The 13,767-nt window shown below is 42.2% G+C and overlaps 1 protein-coding gene across 1 annotated transcript in view; it reads right to left on the bottom strand.

The window, feature by feature from the left end:
• The window catches only part of LOC118109018 (cat eye syndrome critical region protein 2 homolog), a 36,907-nt gene extending 28,205 nt beyond the window's left edge, over positions 1–8,702 (bottom strand). Inside the window, exon 1 of the mRNA XM_035155804.2 lies at positions 8,449–8,702. Coding sequence (XP_035011695.2) covers positions 8,449–8,568 — 120 coding nt within the window. The 5' untranslated portion in view covers positions 8,569–8,702. The remainder of the gene's footprint in view (positions 1–8,448) is intronic.
• Between the last annotated feature and the right edge of the window lie 5,065 nt (positions 8,703–13,767).

The following is a 13,767-nucleotide window of genomic DNA, read 5'->3' as shown; positions in this document are numbered from 1 at the left end:
ACTGCAGGATTTTACCCGCAGGTCATGTCTGAAAACGCCTCCACTCACATGGCAATCATCCGCATGAGCACTAAATTGATTGTCACCTTGACAGTTTGTTTTCTGACTGATGCTAAGCCTTCAGACTAACAGATCTATTATTTAAACCAGCTTTCCTGGATTTCATTTCATTGTGTCACTGTAAAAGGAACAACATGCCTGTGCCAAGTTTTTTTCACACCTACTACTACAGTTGTAAATGACAGAGTAACAGTGCTGACAGTAACAACATGTGAGGAGCAGCCTACATATTTGTAGCTAATATTACCTTGTTTGAGCTGCTGCCACCATGAGTTGACTCTGGATACGCAGCAGAAAATGTCGTAACCAACAGTATAATGTTGGAGTTGAGAAGACTCAGGAGTAAATCAACCAGAGTTATTTTTATTTCAGCCTTAAAACACATCTCTCTTGCTAGATTGACCTCTCATCCACATGGCTATGGAGTTCTCAGGGGCTGTGTTGTAATATTGATGGGCAGAGATTTTGAAACGATGACTCAAGTCACTAGATTCAGTTCCCGATTGGATCTCATCAGTCAGGACTCATCTACTTGCAGTGAAGGCGAAACATCATAAACACTTAGGTTCAGCCACATTTCAACCCCATATTCTATCAAATAAAAGAAATCCCACGTCTTACTTTTCAAAAGTTGTTGTTCCGATGCAAACAACTTCTGAATTGATGATCTGTTTCCTGTTTACACCGGCACGCACATGTCCAGTGTTCGTGATTGGTCAAGTTATATGCATTTTCAGGTGTTGAAGTATGGATGCAAAGGGATTATTACTAATACTCTTGTGTGAATGGAGATAGTTTCAATTTAAAAACACTGTTTAAACAAGAAAACATTAGTACTTGTACATTAGAGTGTGTTCCAGCTGGAACCTGTCTAAAACCTCCCAGTTTCACATCCCTACTCTGCATCCAGTCACTCTGACTCAGGCCAATCTCTAGTTAGCACAGCTCAAAAATGTTTTATACCACTTTACATCTCAGTGCTCCTTCTGTCTTTGCATTGTTCTGTTTGTGCCTTCTCTGTTTTCTATAAGAACAAACAGCGCCATGTCTTGGAATGAAAATCTTTCTTTATTACCTCTTCTTGCTGTGATGTTGAGTCACACAGACACAAACACACATCAGGGCAACAGAGAACACGGTTTCTCAGCAGGCTAAAAACATGAAGCAACCAGTGAGCTTTACATTGCTCCCACTGGATGAGACCTGGTTTGATGAAGCTCTCATTACTGGAGTTGTCTGACTCCTCTCATCCGTGTTTCGCAACCAGCCACAAACACACAGGGTGAAAAAGCAACAGCGGAGGGATGCCGCCACAGACTGGAGACAGAGAGAGGGAACCATGGGGAGCTGCAACAATGGAACTGGCTGAAACAAACCCCAGTGTATTTGCCCCTCTGCCCCCCCCCTCTGAGCACACACTCCCCATGTGAAACCATCTGATGCATGTACTGCTGCTCTCACTTGTCAATCACAATTGGGGGAGGGGCAGCAGCCTCTTGCCCTCGCAGTGCATGTGAGGAAGGGTATTAAGAGAGACATGCAAAAGGGGTTCTTGATCTTCTTGGGGTATTCACAGAGTGTGAAAAAGTTTTGAGGGCATTATGTGGAGCCTGATCTGGAAAGGAACGTGTCAGAGGTTGGTGTCTGTGAGGCTGTAAGAAGGGCTGAGCTGGGGATGTGTCAGTGGGTGGGACAGGGGGAGAGAAAGGGATGCAAGGGATGAGTGAACACTACAGATCTGTCGAGAGGGGGGCTTCAATCTCTTCACTGGAAATGACAAAGAAGATAAAACAGGCCAAGGTCGAAGGTAAAAACATTTTCAGTGGTTTCAATCACCAGCCAATGATCCATGTTGACGATCATGCAGATGTCACAGAAAAATACAAATGATTTGCTTTTGCGAGTGACGCATCTTTACGACAACCATCTATGGCCCTCGCAGCAAAGCTAACCAATGGAGGCCAGACTGGCAACACATATTAAATGGCTGCTATCTGCACTTATAATGCACAAGAACTGGGAATCAGCGAGTGTGTGTGTGTCTGAAGTTGGGCCATGATGTAGCAACACTAAAGCCTTGATCCTATTCCCCCATTAATCCATCTGCTTTGTAGACAACAGAAACAAGGACTTGCTCACAGGCAGCATGCTCTCACTTATTTACCAGATCTAATAGGACTAAATCTTCTTTTATAATCACACTAGGGGCTTCAACAAAAAAAATAGGAGCCCCCACCCCAGAAGGGCTGCAGCAGCAGCCGCAGCTAGCACCCAGTCAGAGTGAAGAGCCTCCACCCTCCAGGGGGAAGGGAAAGAAAGAACCACCATCTGGGGTTTAGTCATGGTGATGCCAGGGGCTGAGGCTCAGAGACGGGGGGACTGCTGGGGCTCGAGAAGGGATGGGGCAATGGGACTGCAAATGGGTATGGGGTACTGTGCGGACTGGAAAGGAGACGGAAGTAATGTAGATGAAGAGTTTGACAGGTAATAATGAGTGAGAGGATATTTTACAGCAAGAGTAGCAGAAAAACTGAATAAGAGCTTAAGCTGTTGTCAGACATGAACTCCAGAAAACGTGCTGACATTCTCCAATCCCTGTCCGGAGCGTTCAGGTGAGGTATCGCACCTGGGAAGGGCATGCAAGCGGCAGGACATAACATATACAGTATAACGTATTACTGTTGAAATCATGTACTTTTGGATGCAGCACATAGACATTGGCTCATATCACCAAAAGCTGTCGGATCTCATAGTCTTCCTTAATTGACATCTTCATCTGAAGTGTGTATGGCACCTCTTTAACATCTAAATATATTTGTATACTTTTTGTTTAGTTTTCCCCCCCCAGTTTTGCATACATCTATTGTTAGAAATGTCCTCGACATGCCCTTGTTCACTGTGAATTCTTCTGACATTATCCTGCTGTATTCTCACATTGGCTCAAACGTTCTCACATCCAGCCCCTCAGGAGAATTTCAGGAGTCGAGGAGAATGTCGACGTTCTGGTTTGAGTCTGAAAGCAGCAACACTTCACACCCGAACGGTTTATATTTATTCTGTCTATTTATACATCACATCAGGTAATGTTGTGCGTGGCCTTTGTGGGTAATGATGTCATATCACCAACTCTAACCACTTACAACAATGCTGATGATGTAAACTGTCCCACCCTAGCCGGTTCAACAAAACAAACAGGGGAGTGAATCAGCTGCAAATCAGGTACAACCTGAACACACCCATACATGGTCGACTCAGGTAACATGAATGAAAACATTGGTGAGGGTTGATCAACGGTTTGCCGGGAGGGAGGTCGTCAAAAGTTCAGGTGTTACAGAGAAAAAGACATACATAAAAAAGTTGGTACCATAGAGACTATGGTTAGAAAGAAAAATGTATAAATGAAACAGCAGAAGTGGCAACAGAAGCTAGTTTGCACCTTTAAAATTCATCTCTGCACATCCAGTCTTTGTGGTATGTATATAGATCTTCTGTAGTGGATATGATCTATGACTATAAACATCAAGTGTGTTTGATCTGGGTGGAATCAACTCCGGCGCGTGGGAGCAGCAGGTGCCATTCCTCTCACACCAGGGCGGCAATGACCCCCTGCCAAATGTGACAGAGTCTTCTGGGACACGACTTAAACCAGATCTGCAGTAAAAGAACAGCTTCTCTAACCCATATGGGCCACGACTTTCAAAGTATAAATGGATCAATGTGTTACAGCCGGAAGACGGGATCATGGGGCTTTCACACAAACATCTGCACCATGACAAACTCAAAGTGCCGTGTTAATAATCTGCAGAGAAAAACATTAAATATACATGACAGGTCCAGTTTCAACGCTTTGAAATTTGCTGTTTTGATAATGTACATAATCGAGGGGCAAAGTAGACGACGACAAGCCAATGATGAAGATACAAGGAATAAAAGGCATGACAATGTGCCAAGCAGGCTGCCCGCAGAGCACAGAGTGGGAAGATGACAGGGGAAAAGGTCCCTGCCATGAGGAGCCATGTCTGGTGACAGAGGGCACATCATTGAGGATCCAGAATCAGAGGTCTACAGTGTCCGTTAGCTGCGGGATTTCAGGCATCATTTCACAGATACATAGCCAAGAAATCAAGCATACGCCACAGGGACAAAAAGCGAGGCATGGGGGGGAGCGACTATGTCGACCTTGGGCCTTCTTCTTGTAGATCACACTTTGCGCTTTCATACTAATGTCCTCTCACTTCCTCACTCTCCATCTCTAGGACATTTTCTCCACTTCCCCTCTTTCCCCTTCCCTCCCACTCATTCTTTCTTTCTTTCCTCTCCATCTCACCCACACAGCTCCCTGCTTGCAGTGTGAGGAAAGTGGAAACCAGCGACAGTGAAGTGTATCAGCACAGGAACAATGTGCAGGGGGCTGTTTTGTAAGACCAGCCAAGGAGAGTGGGGGGGAGACGCCATTATCACTGACCAGCACCGTAGAAAGAAGAGAGCTGCCCCGAAACAGTACCACAGCAGCCTTGTTGGACTGGATCAGTGAGTTTCAACATCCACCCTGGTTGTGGTTTCATAGGGTGTAAAAAATTTGTGTTCTGAAATGTGACTTTAATTACAAAAGTCTCCATAATGGGGATAAGAAGAAGGCGTTTCAGTGAACCAATTACAGACAGTCAGTCGGGAGCATCAGCCATCCTGAGTTATCTTCCCTGAAATCCCTCTTACCTAACCAACAAGATCTGAGTTCCACAACCAAACTAATGCTGTGCAGGTATGTGTCCCACACCCTTCTTATGAATCTCCCTGACACCAGAGGGAAAAACTAGGCAAGGTAACACACAGAAGTACTGATGTGCAGAGTTGGTTGAGGCCCTCAGAGGCCACAACCGGTATAACATAGGGGCCAGGTTGAAAAGCCTGATACAAGTCAGCAGCAACCAACATAAGACACTGTGTCTACAAGGTAGGACTGATAACATGTCAAAGACTGTTGACACTAAAGCCCAGACCAGAGTGAAATCACTCGACGCCACCCACTCCGTCTTGAGCACTGACGGCCTCTTCCTGCCCCCGTTCCAAACCCCTGATTCTTGAGTAATTTAACCTGAATATCCACAGATACAATATAACTGTAGCCGACCAACACAACCCAAACATTCTCACACCGCTTAAACATCTTGTATGAGGAAGAAAAAATAATTGAATCAAATTTCAATTATTTTCTGATGTCGAAACTATACTGACAAGACTAGAGAAGGCAAGATAAAAAAGGTAGAGAGATATGAGTCAGCCTAAGTGCAACACTTGTGGGAAGTGCCCAGGCCAGCCTGTCCTGTTGCTGGTATGTGGCATTAAGCAAAACAAACATGTCTGCGTATCTATTCCTCTTACTTCTACAACACAAGAGAGTAAAGATCATGGATCCAAATGTTGGGATAAAAACCGTCACCGAGCACTGTTACACATCACTGTGATACCAGAAACAACAGTTTGAAAGAGCACGACAACAACAATGAGACTAATAGGACAGGACAGTGTCAGCTGATTCCTTTTTACATGTTAAGTTAGTGTCTAAGGCAGACAAGAGGGGACTTACTCTTGTCAGGCAGTTGAGTCCAGCTCGAGTCTGGAAGATGAGCCCCGTCCTGGAGGGCCAGTCACCATAAACACACAGGAGACCACTACAAAGCCGACTTCTACAAAGAAAGGACCCACGTGCTCCACAAATGCTGGACTAAGTGTGTAAATGTCGGAGGGGACGATGTTAACAAAAGCTGCACTCGGGTTAAAAATGACTCCTTCTACCGTAGGCCATGAAATGATCCATCAACCTTTGTACATTGTTTTATCCCAAGTGTAGCTAGTAGTGTGAAGAAGCTCTGCGCTTAGTATCTGAAACAACAAAGTCTGATTGACACCTTATTTTTATTCTTCATAACAATGGCATCTGACCAAAAGCCTGCTTCAAACCATAAACTGATAGGTGCACACGGGTGTGAAAGCAGAACTCAAAGCACGGTACATGTGTTTTGATGATAAAAAAAAAGATGGGCTTTTATCATGAAAAGATGGAAGGAGTATAACCAAAACCAGGATTGACTTCTGAACCACAGAGAGGTCAGACATGTCGGACTCCCTCTTTAAATGCGTATGGTTTTTTTCTGAATTACAATCTACCAACTGGTTTAAAGTACTTTCTTGTTTCAAACACTGGAGAGCCACTCATCACGTAGGTCGGACACGTTTTGTAATCCTGACAACATGCGCTTTAGTTTGTGACAATTTGTTAATGGCGTGTATACAAATTCAAACCCATTCGTGAGCGAAAAACACTAGTTTGCTTATTCGTCACATCCTTTGGAAATGATCCATGATAACTTGTGTCTAATATGACGCCAACTCCTGTTTTGAGTTATCAAACACAATGTACAGGCTTAAAATTTGTTGTTTCTTTACATGTGATCAGTTATGATGGATTCTAACATCAACATGGTCCCTTTAAAAGCCCTCGGGAAGTGAGAATCAGACCCTAGAAACACATTTTGAGTCTACTATCACAAAATAGGAAACAGGACTGACATATACAAATTGAATAACAAACCATCAACCATCCCATGTCCCAGCGGGCTTATAAATATAATTCAGTAATTTGAACAGGGTGCTAACACCACAAATATGTGGCGGGACAAGATTAACTCTATATTTAGTTTCACCGTTTCGTATTAAAGTGGATCGACATCAATCAAAGACCTAAAGCCGACGGTTTCTTGTCGTGTTTGCTATCTAACAATTATTATCACTGCAGCTGCAGATAATGACAGAGAACCAGAGGAGTTATGACCTTGAACACTTGTGCGTCTGATTAGGATGTCCAAGCTCAAGATAATAACTATATCAATCTCAATATTTCCTCTAAATCCATTTGAAGGGGTGTATCCACACATGTGATGTGCTTAGTGATGCGGTTAAAGACGAATATATCATCGAACCTCGTATATTAAAAAAAAAGCTAAACGGCTCAAACAACACACGAGAAACGTTTTTTTTTTAAAGTAAAACCAGGCAAAAATACGTGTTTGACGTTAATCCAACCAGGAGAAAAGCAGCAGCTCACAACCCCTCAACTTCCATGTAAACTATAAGCGCAACGCGACCCCCCCCCCCCATCTGCCCTGCACGTCGTTCAATAACAAAGCGATGCCTGAGCGTGTGTTTCTCTCGCTGGAAGGAAGGGGTGGGGATGAGTGATGGAGGCTGTTGATGCGTGGTGTTGACCTTACCAATTTCTTTAAAGTGCAATCATTCTTCGAAGGATTGAACAAATCTCCATTAACGCTGATGTAACACGGGGGGTAGATGTATATGGGAATTAACAGCTCTGTAAACTAAGAATAGATCGAGAAGAGCCAAGAGGAGGAGGGGTGGTGGGGGGTCGAGCGATAAAGTTGAATTGTGAGATCGCGCTGTAGTAATTTGCGTATATTCAGAGGTTAGAATGAGGCGCAGGTGCGTGGTTGTGCATCTTTCACTCCTCGTAGAGAACAGATATGAGAAACTATCGTTTAAAGCATCACTTCGTGCAGGGAAATGGGAGTTGGGCGAGCAAACAATGCCGAACAGCATCTGCGTCCCTATGGCTACCCCCGAGCCAGATGGCTGGCAACTCCAAGACAATAAACTCGAGCCTCACGCCATGAACTTAACTTTATCCGATAGAGGATATATATATATATATTTACAAAACTGCAGTAGTGTAGTGTATTCAGTAGGAGCAGGCAATTCAAGTCAACGTGCGACTTTTGCCGACGCACAAACACATTTGTGCGGTGGCACGATTGTGATCGGTTTAAGATGACGATCAAGTTTCGCTTCTTCACGTCCCTTCCCCTCCTCGAGTCTCACGGTATCTCAATCATGTCTTATTTTTAAAAAGGACCAGAAGTTTGGGGGGTCGCTCCTCGACACAATCATGAGGCTCGAATGAAAACAAACGAAGGGCACATGGTTGTATTGAACGGACAGCTCTATCTAAAAAAAGTTACCCAACACCAGAGCCGCATTACAACACAACACGCAGCGTGAGCACACACTTTGGACCACAACTAGACAACGGAGTTAATGTTTTATTCACCCCCGATGTTGACATTTGCAAACTTCGACGCGCCCGGCAGTTAGCCCCGTGAACGCTAGCTCACCGCGGGGCTAACGAACCCCGCTAGCTCGTTATCTAACAGGATCGCCTTAGGAACGTGAACCGCAGGAGAAGTTCGCGGAACGCCGCTAAGCTGGTTAACCAAACAGGACGTGAGGAAGATAAAAAACCTGACATAAACAACTTCTCATTTCCGCCATTGAACACATTGGCGCGGCTGAAAGTGGCGCACGAGCGCAGTTTACCTCTATTTCGAAGTCGGGCAGGTTGAACGCGGTCCTGAACAGCGAGCAGAAGTGCGCTATGGCGGGGACTTCCCACCAGGACTGGACCTCCTCCACGGACACGGTACATCCCCGGGACATGTTTGGACCGGCGGTTTAGCGGGACGTGTGTTTCTCACATTAGAAAGTAGTTTCCTCGGCGGTTTATGGCGTCTCCGTAACATTACAGACACAACAACACTCGCTGCGGCCGTCGGCGACCATCGCGACCCGGGGAGCGCGTCAATCTGTTTCTATGAGTATCACCGGGGCTGAGCAGATGGGGAGGAGCGTACCACCGCGCGGCGACCGGGGGGACGGGTTACTCAACTATATATATATTCAACTACACACGAGCGTGAATATGTTTACAAATCCCATCTTGTGTATCTATTATGAGAATTAACCTAAATTACTAAACAAATGATACAACTGGACTCGTCTGTTTATTGCAATAACAACAGTCTCTAGTTGGCTGTTCCCCCGCCGGGTTCATAGTGTAGCGGCCGTTTAAAGGGAACAAATGAAAAGGCTGAACCACCACTAACTGTTAAAACAAGTCAGGTAACTTGTTTTTTTCCCAGTTTGATTCATATTAAATTTCATTATTTGGCATGAAATAATAAATAAATAAATAAAATAAATAGTTGTTTTTTCTCCACTTTATAAAAAATAAATGTAATCTTTATTTAATCAGTCACATTTAGAACAAGAGGCCTGGGAACAAGAAACATTCACAATCAGCAACACAGCATTAAACACGAGCAATAACACAACAACACAATAACAGTAAATTAATAAAAACAGTCACAAGATTCATAAAAGTCATCACATCGTCAAGATTAAAAACATTTCCAAGGGGAACACAAGACTGATATATATATATATATAAAGTAGTTACTGGATCTTGTGCTCTATATGTACTGGTTTTAAATGGGAGAAGAGATTGTTGTTTTGAATTGAATTGAATTTTCGAATATGTAGATTGAATCATGGTGTTTGATTATGTTTATTTATTATTGTTTATTTTCTTTCACTTGTTTGTATAAATTCTCTTCTCTTTTAATTGACATGTTCGAAAAAATTAAATAAAGATGAATGAATTAATAACGTGAATGTCTCTTTTCGTTTGTAGTCCATCCAACTGAGTGATACACTTGAACGTCGTTAACCCATTCCCTCCTTTCCATGCATGTGCAACAGCTGTTGTCCACCAATCATAAATGCCCATACAGGCTCACTCAGCTGATCCATGTCGGCTCCAGCAACATGTCAGGAACAGTTTGTATTTTGTAAACATCCCTGGTTGAAAGCTTTGGCCAACACACTACACAGGAGCGCCCCCTATCGCAATATGTGACAAGCGCAAGCTAATCAGACAGCACTGCAGTTCTCTGTGACCAGTGGCCACTTCTCCTCTGAGGTTGTTTTCACAGTTAAATGATCAATGCACGTATGTTCTATTAAATAATTATTGTTCTCTAAGATAATTAAATATCCCACGTGGCACTTTTCTCACTAGCTCATGTATTTGGTGCAGGGACTAAGAAAGGTTATCGCCTGTAACACGAGGCCCCTCATCAGCCTTCAGCAGCAGAACAAGTTTGACTACCTTTCTCTTTATGAAACATTCCTCGTATAGCTTGCGTCAGCGCAGTAACTTGATGTATGCATTTAAATGATCACATTAACTCGAAAAATATCATTTAAAAAATGAAACTGCAACGTTTGCCCTAAAGGTTGGCAATGATCTCATTACAAGTAAAAGCTTTTAATACCCACAAAATTACATTATCAGATTTATAGGACATGAAAGTTGACATTTTGGCCTAAAGGTGGTGCAAGAGGGTAGCTCACGAATTCTCAATTATGGAGAGGGTTCCTTACCGAGGGAGTATATTTGCTGTATTGTAAATAATATATACACATATACATGCGGTATTCTGTGTACTGTTTATAATAGACAGTATCTGCTGAGCGCTAAACTGGCAGCAATTCAATTTTGGACCAAAGCTATTTCTATGGTGAGAGTTCCAATGAGACATCATTGCCTCATGGGTAAAAGTAGATGTGAATTAAAGCCCAGACAAACTGCTTTGTATAGAGTTCAAGACTTTAAAAGGCCAAGGTTAAAAAAAAATATCAGTGAACAGCCACTTTGACTTTTCTTCATAATTAAGATCCCAAGTAAAACTAAAACAGATGGTGAAAACTTAACAGATGTCCTTGTAAATTGTTGACCCTGCAGGATTGAGACATGTGACCTATGACCTTCAGAAGATTTGATAGATTAGACGTGGTGCTGGAGGAAGGGTCATGGGGGTCACGAGAGGTTAAGTGGTTAAGTGAGATATTTTGCTGTAGACCAAACTCTTGAAAAGAGCATCTGATCAGCCACATCAACCTCAGGCACTGGTGCTTGACACCCTTCTTACAACATTAAAACGAGTATATGATAATAAAAAGGAGCAATACAACAATTAAAATGAATAAATGACAATCAAAACAATTATAATAAAATGATAAATGAGATTGTAGCACATATTCAAAATACAACTTAAATGATTAAGTGATTAAATGTAATAAAAATAGATGTTAAACATGTTTAAATGATTGATTAATAAATGAGCTAATACTTCCTCTAGATAAGCAATACAAATATCCTTGTCATCATAACACATGCTTGTTATGGGCTTAATACCACTGGTGTCTTCACTTAAGGATGGAAACCTTCATCAATTCCAGGATTTTTAAACAAAACACATGATTATGCACTCTGATATTATCTTATCACAAGAATACGAATAAATGAAAAAACAATTTCAGTCCTTATCATATTTGGATACTTATATAATGATAAGGACATAAGAAAGCTCAATATAAGAAGTTGCAAATGAATGCATTTCATCCTTATTTGGTTCAAACATTTTCTTGTCGGTGCTGCTTTGGAGATTTTTCTCCTTAAGTTTTTGGTTTTGGTCTTACTAGCTTTGTTTTCTATTGCATATAATCCTATTCTTCCAACAGATTACAGAAATGTCACACATCTTTGTTGACTGACGTTTTCCAGACGTCTCAGATTTCATAGGAAAACTCTCTATCCTTCAAAGGTGTGCAGAGCTTTTCCTTGACAGCCACCTGTCAGTGGGGCTGGGCATCAGTGGACAGCCCTCACGCTGCTGTCAGTGTCGTGACAGCTCCTTCTGTAGGTCATCAGTCCCGGAGTGGGGATGTTGCTAGGTGACAGAGCAATCCAGTATCGCCTCTGAGTGACGACAAGCTTATTGGTCCAATTTAAAACTGAAAGGAAGTAAGTAAGCTGCGAGGGAATTCAGGGATTCGGGGAAGCGGTTAAGAGTGTTCTGCATCTTTAAATCCAAGCTTTTCTAAACCGTGTTTATATGCAACAGGGAGAAGAGTCCACGTTCAAATGTCATCATTGATTTATCAACTGCTAATATCTGTTTATTCTCATTAACCATCAGGGAGTTGATTTTATCACTGGTCACTTAACAAAGGCACCAGTGGTGGCATGTCCTGCACACTGAACTACAAACCCCAGAGACGAGCTTCCCAGTTGGACCATTAGTCTGAACTGTGGTGGTAAAAGGAGCAAAGGTTAACTCTTCCTCTGAGTTTAATTTGTTGTCTATCTTTGTGAAAGTTGCAGAATACACGCAGCCGCCCTGCTCTGATTTCCACTTACACTCATGGCCATTCTTTAGGCTTCAGTACAAACCTGACTTTGGAGATGGGGAAAAACCCAGAAATAAAATGTACTCAAATACTGGTCAAAAGTACACATTTGTATTCACTTATTAATAATAATGAATTATATTCATGTACTTTTACTAAATCAATATTTTCAATGCAGGTCTTTTATTTGCAGCAAATTATATTTCTTTTATTTTTACTTATAGGTAAAGTATCTGAATACTTACTCCTCATCTTCAGGAAACAAAACCAGGTATTAGTTTCCTGTCGACTGTTTTCTCCCAGGAGGTATTTTGACTTGTCATAGTAGGAGAAAGCCCCGGTGTAATGAAAGACAGTAATGGTGGCTGTATTCCACCCAGGAGAGCCAGTTCCAGTTTACTACAATTGAGCCATTGTTAATGTAATTGATTACACCTGCACATTTCCTGCTGTGAAAAGTCGGAACAACTGCTGTGGAAAATGTCTTTTGAGCTACTCATGCCACAAATGTGTCCTTATGGAACTAGTACACATTGGACTCATCATCAACATGTGCACATTTACTGTAAGTGTGTATTTTGGTCTGTCTACCTGTTTTCTTTATCACTTTTTTTCAGGTCTGGAGCCACATTTCACCTGTAACAATTAAACTGAAAATCATCTCCTTACTTGGGAACATTCAGTGTCCGAAGGTACTTAACAAGTATCCATAAACTTCATAATAATGTGTAGAAGATGTGTTAATTTCATTCATTGTGTATTCTTATAGAGCCAAAGTTTCATCCTCTGTATTCTTTCAGTCTTCAGTGACAAACATCTTTTAATTTTATAATCTAAGAAACATTTATTTTTCTTTATTCCTCAGTCCAACTGTTAAAGAGGCCCTGACAGTTCGGTTGTAGCTGCTGCCCGTCTTAAAGAACGTGCACTTCTGCAACCCAAGTGATTGCCACACAGTGTTGCAGCGCGTTTGCAACAAGCAGTTTTATTTTTTCACCTCTTTTCCCAACAGTGAATGACGTGACCTATTAGAAAAACGTCATCTTCAATTAAAGATTTCCACTGCTGATGAGTGACATTATCACCGATCACTCATTTTCCATTAACAGGAATCAATACATCAATCAATGCTCATGAAAACAGGGTTAAGGGGCATTGAGTGGTTGCTGTGGTGGAGATCACATGCTCTTATTGTTGATGTCCTTACATAACTTTCTCATCCTTTTACGCGTCTTCTTTTAAATACTTTATAATTGTAAAAATCTCCCAAACGGCGATGATCACACTGGTTTTATCAGGGTTAACTCAGTAGTAATTGTAAATCTATGAACCCGTGTGGCATTCAGTGCATTCAGAGGTATTATGTAATGTCAGGGCTGTTGAACAGAAAGCTAATTACAGATGGACACCCTCTCTTTTCTTGTTTCTGTTCGTCTCATCTGTATCTTCTCAGAAACAATACACACTGATCCTTTATAAGTGTGTGTTCGCCTCTGCCGTGTTGTTTTCTTGCATGTGTTGTGGCAGCAGCTCCACAGGCATGAGTTTATGTCAAGTTGTGTTAGTGCAGAGCTGTGTAGCTGCGGCTGTGTCACACAGGGGAGT

Source organism: Hippoglossus stenolepis, chromosome 5, assembly GCF_022539355.2.
Source record: "Hippoglossus stenolepis isolate QCI-W04-F060 chromosome 5, HSTE1.2, whole genome shotgun sequence".
NCBI classification, from domain to species: Eukaryota; Metazoa; Chordata; class Actinopteri; order Pleuronectiformes; family Pleuronectidae; genus Hippoglossus; species Hippoglossus stenolepis.
Note: the sequence above shows the minus strand (reverse complement) of the source record. Positions and strands in the feature narration are given on the sequence as shown.